This window comes from Anoplophora glabripennis, unplaced genomic scaffold, assembly GCF_000390285.2.
Source record: "Anoplophora glabripennis isolate ALB-LARVAE unplaced genomic scaffold, Agla_2.0 scaffold1376, whole genome shotgun sequence".
Lineage (NCBI taxonomy): Eukaryota > Metazoa > Arthropoda > Insecta > Coleoptera > Cerambycidae > Anoplophora > Anoplophora glabripennis.
The window spans coordinates 46223-69887 of record NW_019417457.1 but is presented as its reverse complement, the minus strand read 5'-3'; the positions used below and the strand labels follow the sequence as shown (position 1 = coordinate 69887).

At 31.3% G+C, this 23665-nt stretch overlaps 1 protein-coding gene across 1 annotated transcript in view; it reads left to right on the top strand.

The window, feature by feature from the left end:
- Positions 1–540: 540 nt before the first annotated feature.
- LOC108915312 (leucine-rich repeat serine/threonine-protein kinase 1) overlaps positions 541–23665 on the top strand; it is a 55538-nt gene continuing 32413 nt past the window's right edge. The window contains exons 1-14 of the mRNA XM_018721305.2: positions 541–635; positions 693–890; positions 1078–1243; positions 3271–3430; positions 9513–9678; positions 9729–9844; positions 9898–10060; positions 10135–10260; positions 14293–14469; positions 14575–14772; positions 14845–15495; positions 18535–18701; positions 18808–19193; positions 23433–23617. Of these exons, the coding sequence (XP_018576821.1) occupies positions 582–635; positions 693–890; positions 1078–1243; positions 3271–3430; positions 9513–9678; positions 9729–9844; positions 9898–10060; positions 10135–10260; positions 14293–14469; positions 14575–14772; positions 14845–15495; positions 18535–18701; positions 18808–19193; positions 23433–23617 (2913 nt within the window). The 5' untranslated portion in view covers positions 541–581. The remainder of the gene's footprint in view (positions 636–692; positions 891–1077; positions 1244–3270; positions 3431–9512; positions 9679–9728; positions 9845–9897; positions 10061–10134; positions 10261–14292; positions 14470–14574; positions 14773–14844; positions 15496–18534; positions 18702–18807; positions 19194–23432; positions 23618–23665) is intronic.

Below are 23665 nucleotides of genomic sequence, written 5' to 3'. Positions count from 1 at the left end.
CCCCCGGAGGAGTAGTCATCATGAGAAGTGGATTTTTGGGAATAAGAAGGTCCCACAAAGCGCCTACACCGGCCGCATTTGCGGTCGGGGTAGACGACGGATGGGGCCCACCTACGAAGGCTGTCCAGGCCTACACGAGATGAGGCAGGATAAAGAGGGATAATCCCCCTCGATCCCAAATCATTGAGGCCAATTTCTAGCCATAGAATAATGGCGCGCGTAATGGCGATTACGTACTGATTATGAGATTCGAGTAGTGACCGATTATCATCCGAATTCTTTTTTAATAATCGGAAGGTTTCGATTATTTCAATAATCGGATGATCGATTATTTTTCATTCGAATGATCCCATCACTATCTATCTTCTAACGTTCTGTCGTCATTGTTTTGTCAGCTGTCAGCTGTCTAATTTGTCAAAATGGGTGTAGTACAACTGTTTTATATTATTTTTAATTATAATAAAGACAAAAACAATGTATGCCAAACAATGTGATTAAAAAAATCACATAATTTTTATCCTGTGGTTGTGTGAAATTTAAACATTCTGAATTAAATATATGTATTGTTTTTATATTTAGAAATGTTAGATTCTTCCCCTGAAGATGAAGATTTCCCAGGACGTCTTTTACATCAGGTAGTACCTTAAAAACATATTTTTTTCTGTCCAACATTAATAATTATTATTGTTTAGGCTGCTTTATGGGACAATGCTGAATTGTTGGAGGATCTCTTGGAAGGGGGTCAACAGGCATTTATAAACTCACAGGACAGTTGGGGAAGAACACCTTTGCATGCTGCGGCTATCACAGATAACTCAAAATGTTTACAAATTTTGGTAAATGCAGGGGCAGATCCAAATATTCAGTGTGGATCTAGAGGAGGATGCAAAGTAAACATATTTTTATCAGTAATAGATAGTAATTTAAAGACAAAATATATTTGAACTGTTAAATTATCTTTATATTCAATTAGTTAATACAAGCAGGTAAACTGTATCAATACAGTTTATTCGTATACATTTTATTCTTTTAAGTTCCGTACACTTGTAGAAATGCCATAAATAAATTTTGTTTTAGACTCCATTACATTTAAGTGCTGAACATGGCCACAGTGTTAACATCACAGTACTGCTGCAACATAATGTTAATTTATTATTGCGAGATGTAGATGGACTTACTGCATCAGATTTAGCAGAAAAATGTGGACATTCAAAATGTATGTTAATTCTAAAAGAAGCTGCAGGTAAGTACATATTTGATACTCTCTTTATAGGACACAAATTTTATGTGAATGACATCCCATGTTATTAAATTCTTTTATAAATTCTATAGTGTATACTTTATGCTGAATTTTATGCTTAATGCACATTTTAATATATTGTATTAAATAAATGTACTGCAACTTTGTTTATTTGTTGCTGGACTGACCTAATTTAAATTTTATAAGCCTTCATTAATAAACTGCATAACACTATATCTTTATTAATATTTGGACATCTGAGGTAAACCCTACATTTTATTAGTAATTTTTTAATTCATTACTAAGTACAAACTGTTATTGTGACATTAGTCAGTCTTAGCAATTAATTTTATATATCCTTTAAATTGTTTAAATATTGAAATGTTCTTTTAATTGAACCTTTAATTGCCTTCTTAAATGTACTAACTGAAATCTATAATTCAAATAAAAAAGATAAGAAAAGCATTTATTAAAAATCAGTTCGAAAGTATTAGTTCTAGCTTATCGAGTCTAATGAGTTATAAAAAATTGTTCATTATTGATCAACAAAATGTATATTGGGAGATGTTTTTCTGTGCAATCTATTAAACGTTCCCAATTATTTACAGGAATCTTCCTTTAGCATATCTAATACTACAAACAAGAATGTTATTATCACTTAATTACTGCTGTAATTTTACTTCCTATCTATTTATAAGATCAATACATGATAAATTTCAGTATTTATCACTATATGATATAATAGTAAAATTTAATCATTTTGTTTTTTAATTTATTAACATTGAATGTTTTATCTGTTTTATTTTTTACTTAAATTAAGTAATTTAACTATTCAACAAGTCAGTTTTTTACAGTATTTCAAGTACATATATCTAAAACAAAATCTGTTTCCTATTATCACATTTTATATATTAATCTTAATGAACTTTATATAAAATTTCATTTGATAACCTTTGACTGATAAATGAAATGTTAAGTGTACAATGACAATGGGCTCTACTATTTTACTCCCTACTCCCACCAAAATAAAATGCCTCATGGCTCATCAGTAGGTAGGTAGAGACATACAGACTCAACAGTGCCTTAAAATGATTTTATCAGTATGGGATGTTATATATTAAATAGTTGAAATGAGTGCATACACAGTGGTTGGAAGATGCTGTTTTACAACTGTTTTAATAATAGTTTTAACATATCTAATTTTGTTATTGTTAAAAAGGAAGTTTAATTTCAATGGTTGGTTTATACCAGGAAACTAGCAATCAACAAATGTTGTAAGTACATGTTTATTATTAGATAAAATGGTTTTAATTACAACAGGTTCTTTTAACCACAAAATAATGAATGATTTTGTAAAAACCTTTATTGCTACTAGTATTACTTTTCTCCCCACCTTAATGCAGTATTATTGATTTTACTGCCCTTTCCTATAAACAGCTGGTTTCTCGTATTAAACCTCAGTGACAGGTTTTTATCACTTAATTCACCTTAGTTTAGTTTAAGTAATGTATAACTAACACACATATATAAGTACATTTGCATTTATAAATAAATTAAAGTGTGTGTTACTTTATTTTGTTGAGTAATTTTGTTAGGTACAGTTCTCAAGAATTTATTTATGTTTTAATAATCTAAGTAAATAAGAGGTGAACCTAGTGGTAATAAAGTGATGGAAAAAAATATTAAGAAACGAAAAGCTGCTGAAATAGCTTTTGATGCTTGTGTCTATTTTACTGATGATTTTAGTTCATTTAATGCACAAATAGGCGAGTAAAACATATTTCCGTTCACTTTAGAAAGCTTTAAATATGTATATTATTTTTAGTTACTGTAGTAATTTATTAAAATAATGTTATATAAATCAAATTACTTTCTTATTATTAAAAAACATGTCCCGTTGCTTTTGCAACTACAAGTATATTATTATTTGTTAGAATTTAATGTATACCAAGTAAATAACGGTATTGTGTAGAAAATTAAAAGAAAACGATCTACATTTTTTCGTAATATTTATGGAGCCATTTTTTTAGATGCTAAAGAAAAAGCACGATTGGATATTCATGCAGCAATTAGGGACGGTTGTACTCAAGGTGATGTTAATTCGGTACAACAGCTTTTACAGTCTCTACAAAAAGATGCTGAGCTTATTATTAACATGGCCCCAAGTGGAGCTAACACTTTATTATTTATGTAAGTTTTATATATAAATTATTACTTTTTGTAATTTAGTTTTATAACATAAACATAGTTCAGGACCCTAAGAAATTGAAACAAAATTGTGTGTGTGTGGAGAATATTAGATACTAAATACTATTGATCGATCTGGTGGTCACATAAATTTTGGTTAGCAGCTATGAACTGTATTATACAGAATAGGCTATTACACCTTACACAAATTAGCATTTCTTTTTATTATTATTACTTGCTTCATAGACACCTTTTATAACTAACAAATGCATAGTTTACTATTTATAACATATAATGTAACCAAAATAATGGACACAAAATTTTGTTAATTAGTCAATTATAAACACCTTTTTATGTGATAAATTGCAATTGTTATGAAATCGACCAGATAGAATGCATACATTGATCTGGCAGTCTAGAATCAGTCTACGTTTAATTTGAACAGGTTTGAATTAAGTAATATTTCATTATTAAGATTGGCGTTTTATAGACAAGAAATCGCACTTTTAGTAAGACAATAATAGAATAAGGAAATCCATCTAAACTATGAAAATGATGAACATTGGAATGCACCTTTACTGTTTTGTAAGGAATTTTGTAAAAAGTACTCAATAGTTATAATTAATTAATGTGTTAATAGTTTCATAAAAGCATTCTGCAGGGTGTGATTATGTTTATAGAACCATACGCGATTTTCTGTATATTTAACAGAAGTGTGCAATTCAGGAAATGTAGTGATAAGCATAAGCAAAAATATTCGTTTTTTTCTGAATGTCTTGTCAGCTTGTAAACTGTTTTATACCTGGAGAAAACTTGTGTAAAAGGTACAGGGAAGAGATCATTTCTAATTTTCTTAGATTTTCTAAAACCCTCCTGAAAAGACTGCTATAAATTTACTGAAAATTATGAATAAAAATGCTCCCCTTAAATAAGACTATCAAGATATATCATACAATATGATAAATTTAAGTTTAGAATTCAGAAACTAATTTCTTGCAGCTTTGTTAAAAATTCGTCATATCAATAGGATTATAGTAATTGGTTCAACAAGTCTTTCATAATAAAAAATCATTCGAATCAGGCGTTCCAAAAATATTAAACATGTATCCTGGTTCTTAATAGACAACATTGTACATAGGTGTAAAGTGTACAAACAAACCTTTAACATAATAAATAAAAATCGAATGAAGCTTGAATATTTTTTTGTTATGTATACCTTAAAATAATGAAATAATATAACATAGAAATCATAACTTCAAAATTGCAAATTCCACTCCTACTACAATTTTTTATTATTTATTTTTGAAAAATTATATTCGCAATTTTTTTAATCCAAAATCTAGTATTTTTAAATGTGAATAAAATTGAAATATTTTGCAGTATATTTTCATTTTCAAATAATTTTAATATTCCTTTAATTTATCTCTTTTTTTCTGAAAAGGTAAATTTGTACTTTTGTATAAAACATTTACATTTGCTCTTATAAAATAAATTTTAAATAATTGAAAAAAATATTGCAGGTAGTCATTCCAAGCAGTTGTGAAGAATGTGGTGTTATTAAATTACCCATAACAAAATTGATGTTACAATATTTTTAAAAAATTAGCCACTAAACAAATAGTAGAAGGAGTAGAGACATTTCTTTTTTACTTTAATCGTTTGCACAGAAATCCACTATGGATGGACGTAATAAGCAATTACATATATTTTATTTAAAATTTTTATAGAAAAATTGAGAAATGTACTATACAAGTCTTTAAGTATGTGTGTGTATTGCTTTGTGTTCAGAAGATGTCGCGTGCTTCATTTTCAATGAATTATTTTCGAATATCTGACTTGCAGTTACTATTTCTATCTCTTTTAATTTTAGTTATTATATGGTAGTTTACATCTTTTCACTCTCTCATACTACAACATAAGACTCCACTCGCGAAAAAAAGCCTTTTATTTTATTTCTATCCTTCCAAATTGCTGAAATCATAGTGTGACACGCCACATTCTTTTAATTGCTTGCATTATTTTCTCCGTTTTTTAATCTCTATATTATGTGTGATTTTTCTTCTTTACTAAACACTGTTCTCTTCGATATCGTGATAGAAAGTGGTAATTAATACATATAATATAACAACTGTATGCATAGATAAGTCGTAATTTGTCCGAAACGTACTAACTGGTGTCAAAAGCGTGGATGCTGGCGAGGCGTATATCACTATTGGTCATTCTAACTGATAGATTCTATGGTAAATGTATATAAAAACGCGTCACTAAATCCGAGATGTTGTAAACGGTGTCGTAGTAAACGATATTTTTAATATGGTATTTTTATAGGATTTAATCGGGACTTCCAAATTCCGTCGTTATATCCAATATGTCATATAAAGCAATGTCGTTATAACCAATTTTCACTGTACATAGCTTTAATGACAGAAATCCTTTTTTTTTTCTTTGTTAATTTACTGGTGATATTTTTAATAAAAATAAAAATTCTTCAAGTCAAGGTTTTAGTGGGATAAAGATCAATAAATAAAAGAACACTATATTTTAAATCATTGCCAACGTTTCGGTGTTATTTTACACCATCCTCAGGGCTCTAAAATACAAACAATGTTTTTAATAAAATTCGTTAAGGTATTAAAATATATATATATATACAAATACATTTACAATAATTCTAAAAAATTGTAAAAAATTGTTCCTGTCACAATTACCATAAAACACGAAATAGACAAATTTTAAAACAGCTCTAAAAATAACATAGGTATTATTCACTCACCGAAATTTGAAGTGTCTTTTGTCCAAGTTAACAGTTCTAAATATTAGACGTATTAACGTATTTTTCTACTGGCATTCTGCTGGATAGTACCTAAGACGTTACAACAATTTTTACTGTGAAAGAAAACCGCATTGTAATTGTTCCATGAATTATAAATACACATATAAGTATCTAGATATCATCTTCTTAATAATAATAAAATATAGTGTTCTTTTATTTATTGATCTTTATCCCACTAAAACCTTGACTTGGATAACTAATCAAGATCGCAAAATAGTGGAAACATAATAAAAATTCTTATTCGGCATGAGTGGAGTAAATACTAGAAAATTTTGAAGGGTCATTCTTTGAATAGCTTTATATCCAGTTTAATTTAATTTCAATATCTTTCGAAAACCAGTTAAAATGAAAGAATAATATTAGAGAAGATATACAAAAATATGTTTTAAAAAAATTAAATGAACTTTTCAATAATAATTATGTGGTACATAGATAACGTAGATCCAGAAATTTTTTTCTGCATGAATATATTCCAATAGAATAACAGTGAATTTGTGAATTTTCCAGTTCTAGACATTTTTTTAAAATTGTTACTATTATCACATAGTGCACATATAAAATTCCTGAGTTTAGACTAACTTTGGTAAGAATGCATCAAATGTTTGTGCAAATGGGATACAAAGACATGTTTCTCACATCACTTCTGTTAATAATCTTAAATGGTTATTTTTCTGTACCTTTTCAACTTTGTTAATTTGTTGCAACTTGCATTCTGAAATGGATACATTTAAATAAAAAATATTAGGCTGGATGTTAGTTTTTTATAAAATAAACCTTATAAACAATTACTTTGGCCCTTTTCTAATTGGATAAGTAGCATTGTAATGCAATTATGGAAAGAATAATCCTGTTAAGAATAAATATGAAACTGTATGGTATCAATCAGGATATAGAATCCATGAATATAAAGAAATGTAGTTATCTGTTTAATAATTACATCATGCTCCGATTAATTGATTATTTAAATTATTTAAATAATAGGGGTAGTTCATGTAAAGTTTTTTTCTTAGACACCCTGTTTTCGAGATACAGTGTATTAAAGTTGTTACTTTCCAAATGGTTTTCCTTAATTATCTTTAAATCGGCTAAAAATAAAAATGTTAAAATTTGTACATGAGTAAACATCAACTGTGCGTTAAGAATAATGTGCAAACGGTTTCTTTCTAAAAGCAGTGTCGCCGATACAGGTAATTGAGGGGGGTACAATCGAAGAAAAAATATGTTAAAAGTCAAAATTTATTTCATTTCTAAACGGTTCTGAAAACTTTAAAGGACACTATAAAAAAAGGTATACTTGTCGAAATTCGGTAGCATATAATTTTAATTTCTTACGTACCACATAAAACAGTTAAATTGTAAAACATTTTATTAACTAAAAAAAAATTTTAAATTTATTTTAAGTTTCAGTTTGATAAGTAAATAAAAATAAACAGATTATGGTAATTAATTATATATTATTAACTAATTTTAGAGTTTGTAAATTACTACACTACCGTTACTAAAATAAACAATTGTTGAATGGACTGAATTGTTGACGGACATGAATGCTTAAAAAAGTGATAAAAACAGAAAATATTAGGAAACAGACTCGAAGACATACATTACAAAACAGCTGCACAATTAAATAAATGTGCAAACTCAAAATACTACAGTAGATACTGAAATTGTCTCCATTTCCTTCTATGGAACTTCATTTTTCTCGAAAATGGTACATGCTACCGAATTTCGACAAGTACACCCGTTTTTATAGTATGCTTTAGAGTTCACAGAACCGTTTAGAAATGTAATAATTTTTTATTTTTTTTTATTGTACCCCTCCAATTACCTGTATCGGGACACTACTTTTCAGAAAGAAACCGTTTGCACATTATTCTTAACGTGCAGTTGATGTTTACTCATGTACAAATTTTGACTTTTTTATTTTTAGTTGATTTAAAAATAATTAAGGAAAACTATTTGGAAAGTAACACTTCAATATACTGTATCTCAAAAACAGGGCGTCTAAGAAAAAAACTTTACATGAACTACCATGCACTTTTCCATGCAAAACTTGCACACAAATATTTTTTAAACATGAATGGGACACCCTGTATTTATATTTATTAGTGTATTAACATGAATTAAAAAGTAAAAATAAAATTTAATATACTTTATGAAATTTTTCAATCAAGTTTTATTACTATGAAGACTTGTGAAAATGAATGGTGTTTTGATAATGATGAATGATTCCATTTTTTAGAAGACAATTTCTATCCACATAGAGAACTTTCATGTCGAAAAAAGTTACACAAAATTAATGAATTAAAAAATTATTAATTTGAGGGTTGCTTTCAGCTTGCAGCAAAATAAAACTCTCTCTCAGCGGTAAAAAGAAAGTATTTTTATTGAAAACAACGTTAGTGAAAAAGACGTGTTGTCGGAGCGAGCGTTCGCTGGAGAGTCCTCTTGGTGTGGAGTTGTTCGTAGGTATATGGTCCTTAGCGCCAACCTGCCATGGACCATTTCTGGAACCCTGTTATGTCCCGCGTCTGTTTTTTTTTGTCCTTGCAACTGTCAGACCAGTCCGGGTGGCGTTCTTGACGTAATACTTAAAATGGGTCACTTGCGAACATGAGTACCCACAAATGTGATTTTTAATCAACTGATAGATACAAATTAATATATTTTTTTTTAAATTTAATTTTTTATTAAAAAAATATTTTACATGTACCTATATGTCCATTAATAAATGGTATTGTCTCATGATACCTACATTATCAAAATACAACTACATTGATTTTCATCGACCATTACTATTTTACAAAACTTATTTTCACTAATAAATAGTTTTGGTATTGTTACAATTATTTTCAAGGAAAATATTGATTTAGAAACTAAATATTTCAGTGTAGTCAGTACTAGTGTGATGTAATTCAATAATAGTTGGGACATGTAGCCCATAGCTAGATGTTTCCCGCAATACCAGTAGTTAGTAATCTTGTCTGTAAGGTTTCAAGCCTTTTGCCTACCTAGATTTCTGATATCGAAAAATGTTTAACTTCATTTGATAGGATTTGAATTACCTTAATACCTTAATAAAGAGTAAAAAAATGTGAGAGCTAAAAATAAAATATATGTATTTATGAAATAAATATTTCAGATTCTGAAATAAATAAAAAATGAGTATTAACTCATAATGTGAACTCATGTACTTGTTTATTGTTATCGTATCAAACCAGACTGCCGTCTATAGTTTTCTATATTTTCTTTTAGTGCCTGTCAAATAGGAAACAAAGAAATAGTAAAAATATTGCTACAATATGGTGCAGATGGCAGGTACCATTCAGTAACAAAATACTCACCATTATACATCGCCTGCTATCATGGGCATCATAACATTGTGGAATTATTATTACTTAAATTTCCAGAACTTGTGCAGGTAAGTTATTAATAATTTTAAACTGTAACACATTCATCGATCGGTTTTAGCAACACACCGTCGAACGTTGGCTACCAATTCATGCTTGTTGCATAAACGGACATGTATCCTGTTTAGAACTTTTATTCAACTTTCCTTATCCCACTAAAGTTCTTCGAAAGTATAGGTAAAGCGAGAAGAATTTCTTTGTATGTTTTTATTCTTTCCATTTTATTTTAGAGATAGTACAGAACAATGGGAGTATTTTATGCCGTTTGATATAAACGAAAGAGATGCGACAGGACAAAACTTACTATATGTCGCTGCTTTGTTAGGTAATAAAAAACTGTTGGATGTAATTTTGAAATTTCGTGTAAAAGCTACAAGAATAATGCATTCTGATGTAAGTAATATTGATATAAATGTAGTAAAAAATCAATCTGATTATTACATTTTATTATTATGTAATACTTTTAGGAAGATGTGACTCCAAGCTCTGAAATTAATTCAGTTGTAAGTCCTACAAGGAAAAGAATATCAGATGGCATACAGTCTATTATGTCAAAATTAAATCTTTCTAGAGAAAATTCTTTAGACGCCGAAGTAAGTAATTTTATGACAATAAAATTATGCTTGGAATACAGCTTATTCAAATTATACATTCTGTCAAGAAAGTATCTGGAATTTGTCAATAAAACACAATATATTCAGTTAATCATCAAAATTTATTTTGTTTCCAAAATAGGCTCCATTTGAAGCAATACACTTTTCCAATGAACAACCCAGTCGTGAAAGCACTTTTTAAATGCATATTCCAGTGTAGACTTTTTTAAATGCATATTCCAATATTGACTTTAAGTCCAGCGATTTTTGTTTTATGGCTTCTGTCGACTCGAAATGTGTTCCACGAAGTGGTAATTTGAGTTTCGAAAAGAGGAAAAAGTTAGCAAAAACCATATCCGGCAAATACAGTGGCTGCTCGATGACATTCGTTGAGCTTTTTTCATCAAAAATTAATTCAGAATAATCGTTATGTGTGATGGTACATTATCATGGTGCAAAATCCAAAAATTGTCCTTCCATAAACCTGGTCTTTTGCAGCAGGCAGTTTCTCTTAAGGACTTCATAATGCTCAGATAATATTCTTTGTTGACTCTTTCTCCATCCGGAAGGAATTCTGTGTGGACAAAACCACTATAGTCAAAGAAAACAGTCAACATTGCTTTAATTTTTGATCGACTTTTAAAGCCATTCTGAAGCTTGCTAGTTTGTTTGCATGTCAAACTTGTAAACCCATGTCTTGTCACCTGATTGTAGAGTCCGAATTAGCTCGTTTAAACATATCTTCAGTAACGTGTTTGCGATCGATGCTCTCTTTAAAGAAAATTTAGCTCTTTTGGAAACATCAACTAAAACGATGTGAACTGATTCATGAGATATATTTAGTTCAAACTATAATGAAGGTTTGCAAGCACCTTCATTTCCTTCACTTTATCGTTGAATGCATTAAAGGACAACCAGAACGTGGTAAATCATCAACTACTTCTCGACCATGTTTGAATACTTTTGATCATTCGTATCCTTGAGTTTTCAATAAAACTGAATTACCTTATGTTTCTCCCAACATTTTCAACGATTTAACAAAAGAAATTCAGTTGGTAGTACAAAATTTTAGGCAAACTCTTTGCTCAATAACATTGCCCGTAGCAAAAATCGCGGAACACACTTTAGGTAGACTAATAAAATTAAGAGCTGTAAACAAATTACTTAACAGATTGTGCTCAAACTTTGCATCTGCGTAGAGTACAGTGCTACCAACATTCCATCAAAAAAGATATTTAAATTTACTGTATGCGCAATTTTTAAATGACAAATTCCGGATACTTTTCTGATAGAATGTATATTATTATTTTTACTTATTTCATATACCTTCAATGACTAGTGTATTCTCCATTGTAATTAGGGAGTGCAATCCCGGTATACCGGAATCTCGTTATACCAGGATCCCGCACAAGATTTTAGTACCGATAAATCGGGATTGTATGAGCTGGATCCGCGGTATTACCCCTACTACTCGCTGCTCGCTGCTGCTACTGTGCAACTGCAGACGAACCGATCCCCCGCTCTATCCATACTCTTACAGTGCACGTGTGCAGATTTTTTACTTTATTTACCATTGTTGTTAGTTGGAGTAGTTAAATTTGATTGCGTTGTGTTTTAAATAATTTTTTAACACAGGTGTTTTTCTACTTTATGTATGTAAAAACACTTTGTTACCTATATTACCATGGCATGTGTAGTGTACAAAGAATTTAAAAGTTCAAGTTCTGTCTGGGAATATTTCCTTAAATCAGAAGATTCACAGTTGGCGAAGTGCACTATATGTAAATCTATATTAAAAACTACAGGGCGATCAACAAAAGGTTTGCATGTTCACTTGAGAACTAAGCATTCCCATATGAATTTGATAACAAATATCGCTCCACAGAATAAAAATCCTACACTACCAACATCATGTACAGAAGTCCCCTTGTCGAAAAAAACTAAAATTACACATCATTTCCAAAGAAAGGACACCTAAAATAGTTTAGAAAAAAAAGTAGCTCGTATGGTTTCCAGGGATGGACTGCCATTTAGGGTATTTTGTACATCGTCAGATTTAAGAGATCTTTTTCAATCCGCTGGACATAAACTTCCGACTTCTGCCAATTCTATTAGACTTATGGTTATGAATTATGGGATGACCATGAAAATGAAGATATCTCGTGAGTTGTCAGAACTGAAAGATGAAAATTACAAGTTTACTTTGACTTTCGACGAATGGACCTCATCACGTAACCGACGCTATTTAAATATCAATATTCATACATTTGCGAAAGGTACTTCAATGTTCTGGAATTTAGGATTGGCCCGTATTTTTGGTAGTATGCCATCGGAGATTTGTGTAAATATTCTGAAAGAAAAACTAAGCGAGTATGATTTGAATCTAAATACCGACATTGTTGCTATTACTACAGATGGTGCTAGTGTGATGATAAAAGTTGGCAAGCTTATCGAACCGTCTCATCAACTTTGTTATGCCCATGGTCTGCAACTCGGAATTATAGATGTCATTTATAAAAAACAAATCACTTTGCAAACTAATGAAGGAAATGGAAATGCAGACTTAGATCCAGAAGATAACTGTATCGAAGAGGAAGACGAGTTAAGGACATTTAACAATGATGATTCTTTTGTTGTAAGTACGATTTCGTCTGAAGAAGTTGAATTACTACCTCAGTTTGTTGATTTAATTAAGAAAGTCCGCAAAGTTGTCTGTCTCTTCAAGAGATCTCCAACAAAGAATGACATGTTGCAAATTTATATGAAAAATGAGTTTGGAAAAGATGTACAACTTATCTTAGATTGTAAAACTCGATGGAGTAGTTTTTATGCAATGATAGAAACATTTAATAAAGTTAAATTATGCATTTGTAAGGCACTCATTGACCTTAATCTAGAAACTGATACTGAATACTGCTTCACAGAACAAGAATTCTCAGCGCTGAAAAATTTAGAACAAATTTTGCAACCAATAAAGCTAGTCGTAGAAGTTCTATGCCGGCAAGATTCGACATTGTTAACAGCTGAGACAACAATAAAATTCATGTTAAGAAAACTGGAAGAACTTAATTTACCTTTGGCTGCAGAAATGGCTGAATCTTTGAGGCAGAGAATTTTACAGTGACGAACAAATTTAACCCCCACCTTGATATACATACAAAACACTTACATGGATTTAATTTCGTTGAATGATGATACTTTTGGCATGCCAGCAAAGTCTGGTATTAGAAATGAAATAAAAAAAATTATTGAAGGTTGTACTGCAAACAAAGGTATGATGACGAAATTCTTCCCACAAATTTATCTACACCTACTGACCAACAGGGTCTCGAGGATGATATACCTCTTTCTCAAATAGCAACGCAAATTGAACATGAAAATCTTTCTACAACACTTTCATTACAAGAAGAATTGGAGCGTACTTTAGTCAGTGAAAATATATGTATTACAAATACTCCGACATCTGATATTAATTCATTAGATTCACTTATCAGAAAGGAGATGGCCCTGTTGGAATCAGGAGGATCTAGAGGAAAATACCTTGACTTGGCATATAACTGTTTAAAGTCTGTAACACCTACTAGTGTTGAGGCGGAGAGGGCATTTTCGGCAGCGGGTTATCTAGCCAGTGACATTAGAAGTAACTTAGCTGACCATACCTTAAGTACGTTGTGTTTTTTAAGTAAATATTTCCAACAAATCGAATAATGTATTATTTCTTTAATAAAAACATAATTAAAAATTAAAAACTAATCATCATCAATCTAAATATAAAAAAAGACAATATTGCATATCAGACAAGCGGGATCCCGCAAATACCGGGATCCCGCGGGAGTGTAACTATTAATCTCGTTAATACCGGGATTATGACTAAATCGGGATTGCACTCCCTAATTGTAATGTATACTAAAATCTGTCCAAGAATTCTTGATTTGAATGACCTAATAAAAAGCAGGACAATGTTATAATCTGGTTCCATTATGATATTAAGAAACATTTCTTTTCAATTATTATTTCCAATGTATATTTTAGAACGATCCAAATGCCAAATCAATATGCCCATTACGGATTGACATGTACTGCAATAACAACACAGAAACCGCACTTCATGCAGCAATTAAAGGACGACATTACGATATTACACTGTCTCTCTTGAAAGCTGGAGCAAGTCCAAATACTGTAATAAAAGCTTATCATGATATTAATGAGGTAATAACTTAATTTCTTTTGACAGTCTTATTTTACTGAAAAAATAGTTTTCAAGGCGCCAAATATAATATTGTTAATTATTACAAATTAATATATGATTTTTAGAGTTTGAGCTGTTGTTCTGTGGAAGAAGATACTAACTACGGCCAATCCACAGGGCTTGTAGAAGCTTGTCGAAATAGGGATGTTCCAATAGTGGACTTACTATTAAAACATGGCGCCAGAGATGATGACTGTAAAGCTCTGTCTGTTGCAGTTCAAAACAAAGATGAAACACTCATTGCTAAATTACTTTCAACTAAGGTAAAGAAATAAAATTATTACTCATTCATTGTGTCTGTAAAATATTCTTATACTTTTCTAATTTATTTGTAGGCACATGCAGATCCAGAATATAAAATAAACAAAAAAGCGATGACTGAAAATATAAACTCCTCACAGTTTACAATTTTCTCAAATGTAACAAACCTTACATACTCTACTTTATTTCCAAACACTCCAGCAATGATTAACTGGCACAATCAGAAGTGCAACTTAACTCAAATAAAAACTCAGTGGCTTATAGATGCTGCACTACACTTGAATCAAAAATTGAAACAGAACCCTAGAAGTTATGATATTGCCTTGTACGCTATTACGAGATTGGACGTCTCTAATAATAGTCTAACTTCTGTACCCCTAGCAGTTTTCCAATTGCACAGTCTCAGATATTTGAATATAGCCCAGAACAAAATCGAAAAGTTGCCAGTACCAGTTCCATCACCTGCAAAAAGGGGTTTCAGAAGGAAAAGTACAAATATAGAAGACTTAGGTTACTCATGCCCCGCACTAGAAGAGTTATATATTCAAGATAATCGGTTGGATCATATTCCAGATGCCATCTTTAAGTTACCGTCTTTGGTTACACTAGTAGTAGAAAATAACAAACTACAACAGCTGCCTTATAATATGTGGTTAGCCCCTAAACTAAAAGAATTAAATGCATCATTTAATTTGCTGAAAGAGTTACCTGCCAACCCCAGTGAGGTAAGTTGAATAGAATGAAACATTCTGTATACAAAAATGTAGATCTAGTTGTTAGCCTCACAAATTGTTTTGGTGAAAATAATAATAATAAAAAGACACGCCATTTTTAATTTGAATGCTTGTCTTTCAGGATGCGAGTGTCCAAGTTAATTTAGAAAAATGTTATTATAACTCTTTTTTTAAGATCAAAATTCATCAAAATTTTACTAAGGCTTTTAACTCTCGCTAGCACAAAAAATCTGAATGGAGGAAAGATGGCCATTAACTTACCCTCAACTTTTCCTATGTATTGCTTTTTACTTGCTTACATTCTTTCTATTATAAAATTTAGATTTACCAGATTTTCCACATGCAGACAAATTTATTTATAAATATACAGTGTGTCCTGTTTTTCAGGTTAACACCTCTGGAAATGTGAGAAGGCTGTGGACTTTCCGCAAGTCAATTTGTTTACAAATTGATGGGGGGTTATATTCTACTAATCATTTTATTGATGTGAAAAGCTTGGCCTACTACAATTTTTTAAAAGGGTCTTTGTCCAGAAAGTAGTATTAGGCATTTTTTTTTTATTAAGATAATATTACCAGGATATTCAACATCCATTAAAATACCCATATACCAAATTTGAATGACAAATGTCTATGGAATGTTTTTTTATGTGGTGCCAAACTTCGAAAAATCAGGCAACTAAAAATTATAAGCAGGTCAAAGATTGCCATGAAAGTGAAAACAAGTACCACTCGGACAAAGAAAAAAATACAGGCACAGGCACTATAAATTTAAAACTTTTAATTATTATTAATTAATTATAAAAATAATAACTTACAAAAAATTTAATGAATTATAAATACTAAGTTGTTAAACAAAAAAATTGCAAAACGTTAATCTAAATTAAGTTTTAGTTTTCTCCACCAAACCTTCCAGTCGAACATATTTTTCCAATACTCTTCTTAAATTTAAAAATAATTTACATAGCTGTTGTGGAGTAATCTCTGCACATGCTTGTCTTATGCAATTCATTAGGTTATCCAAATTCCTTGATCTGTTTTTATAAACTTTTTGTTTTATAAAACCCCAAAAGTAAAAGTCCATAGTTCGAGAAAACTAAAATTTAATTTAGATTATTTTGCAATTTTTTGTTTAACAGCTTAATATTTATAATTCATTACCTACATTTTTTAATTATTATTTTTATTGTGGCTACAATTAAAAGTATTAAATTTATAGTGTCTGTATTTTTTCTTTGTCCGATTGGTACTTGTTTTCACTTTCATGGCAATCTTTGACCTGCTTATTATAATTTTTAGTTGTCCAATTTTTTGAAGTTTGGCGCCACATAAAAGAACACCCAATAGACATTTGTCGTTAAAATTTGGTATATGGGTATTTTGATGAGTGTTAAATAGCCTGGTAATATTATCTTTTTGATAAAAAAAATGCCTAATACCTCTTTCTGGAAAAACGGCCCCTTTAAAAAATCGTAGTAGGCTAGGCTTTTGTTACATCAATAAAATGATTAGTACAATATAACCTCCCTTCAGGCTACTATTTATAAAAAGTTTGGCTTGCGTAAAGTCCACAGCCTTCTCACATTTTATGAGGTGTTAACCTGAAAAACGGGACACACTGTACCTATATCAAGTTTGTTCACGAAATACCGATCCATTGAACTTTACATTCATTTTTCACCCTTAGCTTCCGACCTATTTGGCTTGATAAAAAGAATAATTAAGTGAAAAAAAATCTTACATTCTGAAGTAGAAAACCTGTTTGAAAATATTGTGTAAAATTTTTAAAGCAATCGGTCTAGCCCTTTCCAAATATTTTGGGAACCGTCATTGAATAGTATGTTTCGAGATAATCACGTTTAAAGTTTGGCAAAGAATTGATGTTCTTGGAACTTGGTCGCTCATCAGCTTCTCGGTAAAATGCCCATAACTTTTACAGTTCTCAGAATAACATTTATACACTTCTTCATATTCCAAACTTGAAAAATTTTTTTTGGAATATTCAATTTATGTAAAAAATTACATAATATGTAATATTATATTGAGAAAACTTTGATTCTTGGTCCATAGAGTAGGCCCTTCGCAGCACTGGCAGCATCAGCAATTTGTAACGGCCTTCGCTGAATCTTTCCTTTACGAGTCACATTGTGAGTTTTGATTTCTGTGGTACACACTCGTTCCACATTGTCTATCTCGCAATGCTGAAGAGCTTTTCTGCTATCCATTTCACTATATAATATTCACATATGATACACAAAATAACAAATGTTGCTCACAACTGCACCCTGATGATAAAATGACGCTCTAGCTAGAGGAACCGTTAGAATTCACAAACGGTCCAATCCCTCGATACCTTCTAGACCTAAATAAAAAAGTCTAGGTCAGGCGGCACAACGGGCGGCCAGCCGCTCGACCACATTGCCCATAACTTTCATAATTATTGGAATTTCAATATGAAATTTACACACAATATTCTTAAGACTACAAGCTTTGAGATGAGTAAAAAAAATATTTTTTGTCTAACCGTATATTCCCCCTTAATTAACTTAATTCATTTTAGGCATTAACCCAATTTAAAACTGGCATTTTAAATTAATTATGTTCCCTTATTAAAACTCAAAAACCAAATTAAAAAGTAAAAATTGAATGTAAAGCCAAACTTTATGCTGAAAAATGTCCAATCTGGTACCATTCAAGGACTTACATCAACAAGAAAAATAAATAAAAGAAATGATTTAATTGAATTTGAACCATAGGTGTGCACACAAATAGGGATCAATTGATTCCGCAATCCCACTTTGTGCCAGCTAAAATAAATTTTATGCAAAATTTAAATTGAATGTCTTAAAAAATTACAAAATTATGTACTTTTTTAACTAGGAATTTTGATATCTTGTATTTCAAAAATTAGGTGCCTAAATAAAAAAAAAAAAAGAAATGGCTAAGGAAAAGAACAGCTCCAATATTTTCAACCAAAGAATTTGTGATTAACTTTTAACATACTTGTTACAAAATCCTACATATTTTTTAGAATAAAAAGGAAGATTTAGATAGAATGAGTATAAGCTCAAGCGATAGCCAATTATCAAGTCACACAGAGCCTGAATCAGAAGGTGAAAGTTCTGATTTTTGTGAGGAAACAAAGTTATTTAATTTTGAAGATGGTGTGCGATACAGAAAAAAGGAAAGATGTTACCTGTAAGTTTCATTAAATGATGAGCATTTATAATATTTTAGCAGAAGTAGTTTTTACATTTTACTTTAAAAATTTTTCCAACAAATTTTTTTATTATTCAATTTTCAGCCAAATGGATCTAATCAAACACCATATATGGAGAAAAAATGTCGAAGTCACGGAACAAATTCTCCACAATGATGATTCGATAACTGAACAGTCCTCGCAATTATCCTCGCTGAATCTAGCTCATAATTTGTTTACAAGTATCCCAGTTGTACTGCCTTGCCTGGCAGTTAATTTGGCAAAATTGAACATGGCTTTCAATTCGTTAAGGTCTATGTCTCACATTACCAGTTACCCCAGTTCGTTAAAACAGTTAGATTTGAGTCATAATCAAATTACTGTGTGGCCCAGTCTGCCTCAGGTAGAAGCACAAGATAATATGGAGTTGGCGAACCTGGCTTGTTATATGGGAGCAGGAAATTTTAGGGGTAAAACACCAGAAATTGGAGGTAATCCTTATAGAAAATCTTTTAATACAATTTTTTCGGCTCGGTATGAATACAAACTTATTTTTTACCTAAAACGTAGAGGTTGAAACTTTTTTTTTATTTTGAAAAAATACACCACTTTATTTGCTTTAAAAATGTAGGTACCTTATTACATGTTATTACCATTTAAACCAGTGTGTCTTAACCTTTTCCTGGTCACAAAGTTTTATTGACTATAAAGAACATTTTTGGAAAACGCTCTCACTACATCGTTAACGTCATAAAACAAACAACAAACATAGCATAACATTTTTTTTACTGTATATTAAAGATTACACATTAAAAAAGAACATAACTACAAGAAACATATACAGGGTAGCCCATCGAAAACGTACCGCAAGGCATTACAGGGTAGTAATGAACTTTTCGGCAAAATCCAAAAACAGGTAAAGTTTGCTTCTGAGGGGGACAACTTTTGGCGCAAAAAGCATAGCAAAATCTTCAACCCCCTAAGTGGGGGTGCCATCCCCCAAATTTTTTTAAATGGGAATGGGGGTCAAGTGGGGGGTCATTAGAAAGGGCTTTTAATTCTCTATACATCGATTCTTACTTTTTGAAAATCGATCCATTATTTTAGAAAATATGCAGCTTTGAAAATACGAACAATATTTTTGACGAGAAATGCGAAAATCGATTTAATTTTACTTCAAAACTTACGGTATTAGCTTGGTAAATTCCTTCAAAAGAATTCGCTGTTTTTTTTTTTGATTTGCGAATTCTTTAGCCTGATTTTGGTGAGCAAAAAATTGTCCGCTTTTTGTTTCGTATTTAGATAGGCCACAAGAAGTTGCTAGATAACTGTCTTGTGACTTGTAGTTGAAGAGTACCAATACTGCCGAGTCTTTTAAATTGATTAATTATGGTGTACTCAATTCCAGAAAGAGTAGAAATTATTGAGCTTTTTTTCAAAAACAATGAATGCGGAAATCGGGTCGCCGAACTGTTCAACCAACGGCATCCTGAGAAACATGCGTCTGGAAAAATTGTTCGCGAATTGGTGGCCAAATTTCGCGAAACTGGCTCCGTTCATAACAAAAAGAGGCAGGTTGAAAATCCGGTACTAAATGAACCTACGGAAATAGCGGTATTGGGGCAAGTGGCAATGGATAGTACGCTGAGTACAATGCAATTGGCTACTGCGACAGGAGTGAGTCGTACAAGTGTCCAACGAATATTAAAAAAATACAAATTCCATCCTTATAAGATTCGGCTAGTGCAAGAGCTAAATGAAGACGATTTTGATCGTCGTTTGCAATTTTGCGAAATAATGACTGAACGAGCGATAAACGATAATTTCCTCTTTAATGTGTGTTTTTCGGACGAGTGTACGTTCTTCTTGAATGGTTTAGTGAATCGCCATAATTGTCGTTACTGGGCTGATACCAATCCAAGGATTTTCCATGAGACACACTCCCAACACCCCCAGAAGTTGAATGTATGGGCAGGTATTTTTGGAAATTCCATTGTAGGTCCTTTTTTCCTTCCTGGAAATTTGACAGGCGATATGTACTTGGATTTACTACAAAATGTCATCGACCCAGCTCTAACAAATATCATAGAGGACGACCCTGCTTACAATGAACACGAACTGATTTTCCAGCAAGACGGAGCTCCTCCACATTACTCGCTCAATGTGCGCAATTACCTAAATGAGACGTTTCCAGGACGCTGGATAGGACGAAGAGGTGCAATTGAGTGGCCCCCTCGGTCACCCGACTTAAATCCTTTAGATTTCTTTCTCTGGGGGCACATTAAAAGCAAAGTTTACAGCACTCCACCTGATACCTTGGAAGATCTGCGAGGACGAATCATTAATGTATGTCGCGAAGTAACACCGCAAGTGCTCCAGAATGTTCGACAACGGTTTGAAGACAACCTGTATCATTGTATGCAAGTTGGCGGACAACATTTTCAGCATTTACTTGACTAATACCGTAAGTTTTGAAGTAAAATTAAATCGATTTTCGCATTTCTCGTCAAAAATATTGTTCGTATTTTCAAAGCTGCATATTTTCTAAAATAATGAATCGATTTTCAAAAAGTAAGAATCGATGTATAGAGAATTAAAAGCCCTTTCTAATGACCCCCCACTTGACCCCCATTCCCATTTGAAAAAATTTAGGGGATAGCACCCCCACTTAGGGGGTTGAAGATTTTGGTATGCTTTTTGAGCCAAAAGTTGTCCCCCTCAGAAACAAATTTGACCTGTTTTTGGATTTTGCCGAAAAATTCTTCACTACCCTGTAATGCCTTGCGGTACGTTTTCGATGGGCTACACTGTATTTGTAAACATTTAATTAATATAATTCTTAAAATAAGTAACTCTTTCATAAAAATAAATTGAATGTTTAAAATCAAGTTAATGTGACACCTGAGCTTGTCGGCTTTTCCAGATTTGAGCAATGTCAGGTCTAATATATATCAGTAATCCTACACCTTTTTCTTCGTTAATGCTTCCAAGCCTTTCACTTATTTTAGATTTTATGTTTGTAAATGTTAAAAAGTCCAACTCTCACAATTACAATATATAGAAAATTGTACCATAAATTGTTTCATTCAAGGTGTCCAGGAAATCGTGGACAATTTTTCAGATTTGGGTAGATAGAAAAAATTCCGATTCAAGTTTATACAGAGTGTTTGTAAATAAGTGTGAAATAAGTATTGACTCGAAATTTGAAAAACGCTTTGGAGGGATAAATGTGCATTTTTTGGAGTGATCCGAATATTTCTACTTGCACCTTTAAATAAAATAGTAACAAAACCTACAATAAAATGTTTTATTTTTTTTCTCAAAAATGGTGCATCTTATGAAAAAAATTGAAGGGACCAATTTCACTCAGAACTGATGGCGGATTTAAAAAAAAATTTAAAACGGGAAAAAATCTGGCGTATCATTTTTTTTTTTAAAAAAGGTTGTGGCATTCTCGGACGGACGCCACTGGTGCAAGTAGAAATATTCGGATCACCCCAAAAAATGTACGCTTGTCCCTCCAAAACATTTTTCAAATTTTGAGGCAATATCTTTAAAACTGAAATAATTAATAAAAATAAATAAAAAATTAAAATTTAAACACTGTATCTCGCAAACGAAGCATATTTCGACCTACCTTTATATGAACTTTTTTTTCAACTATCTTTGGCGACCGCCCCCTAAAATATTTTGCACTTATTTACAAACACCCTGTATACAATTTTTTTCTCTGACCTCACCCTGAAGAGCTATTAGGTCTCAATGTTAATTATTGAAAATATAATGACTTTTACCAAAAAATTTTCCGAATTTAATGAGAAAAGTTGTGACGATAAATCTATTTTTAACACTCGACTTCAAGAGCTCCTAATAACTGCACGGTAAGTCAAGAAAGAAAAAAAAATGATATTTAAATGTGCAATATCATTTCAGTTAACACAAAGCTTTGTTGTTTGGAAAGCAGTTTTACTACATCCAAGAATCTCAATACCTACTTCAAATTTACAACTTGATTATTACCGAAATAGTGTGAAATATTATTATAAACTTTTATCACACTTGACAAAGGGCATATTCAGCCATGCAAGTGCTGAACCAAAGTCGCTAGGTCAGTGCTATCTGAACGATCTGCTGGAAATTTACAAGCAAAGGCACGAGACAGTATCTGAGAAGTGAGGATACGAAGTCCTCTCTGAACTAATCTGAATCCATTTAGTAATAACTCCAACAATTGTCAACGCCTCATTTAATGAATAAAAATTTGGCTACAAAAAAAGGCAACTGCTCAGTCAGCCAATAATCTTGGCATTGTGCGTAATTTCACTGTTTAACTTAACGCTTAACCCAGCGCCTGCATGTTTGAATAAGAGCCATGTATGTAATAACTTAAAATTACATTTTACAATAAAAATGACCTTGTCATAATTGTGGAAACTATTAAACTAAGATAACAATAATGTGCACGCTTCTGTTATTTACGATTAAACACTGATTAAACCACCTGTAGTGGCTTCACTAAGCGATGAGGCTTAGTATAGGAGGCTTTACATTATAGGTGCTAATGACTTAATAAATTCATATAAAATCTTTGTCAAATATGTTTGTGTACACAATTGATTGATACAAGTCTTTACTACAAAATATTACATTTTTTATAAAATAGTATCTACAGAATAGAAAAAATTACATATTTTGGTATACATTCCTATTCATTATAATTTCTTTCTTAGTTCGAAGGAAGTCGGGCAGATCAGTTCGAAATACTGTGCTACATTATGTATGTTCACACAGGAGGCACTTAAGACTAGATAACTTACGAACCCTTATACTTGCTGACAATCGACTGACGAGAATTCAATTAGCTACAGATGACGATGGCGATGTTAGCAGTACCGAAGATGAAGAGTTAGATAGGGTAAATATTAATATAATTTCTATTATCTCGTATAAAATTTTTTTCTAA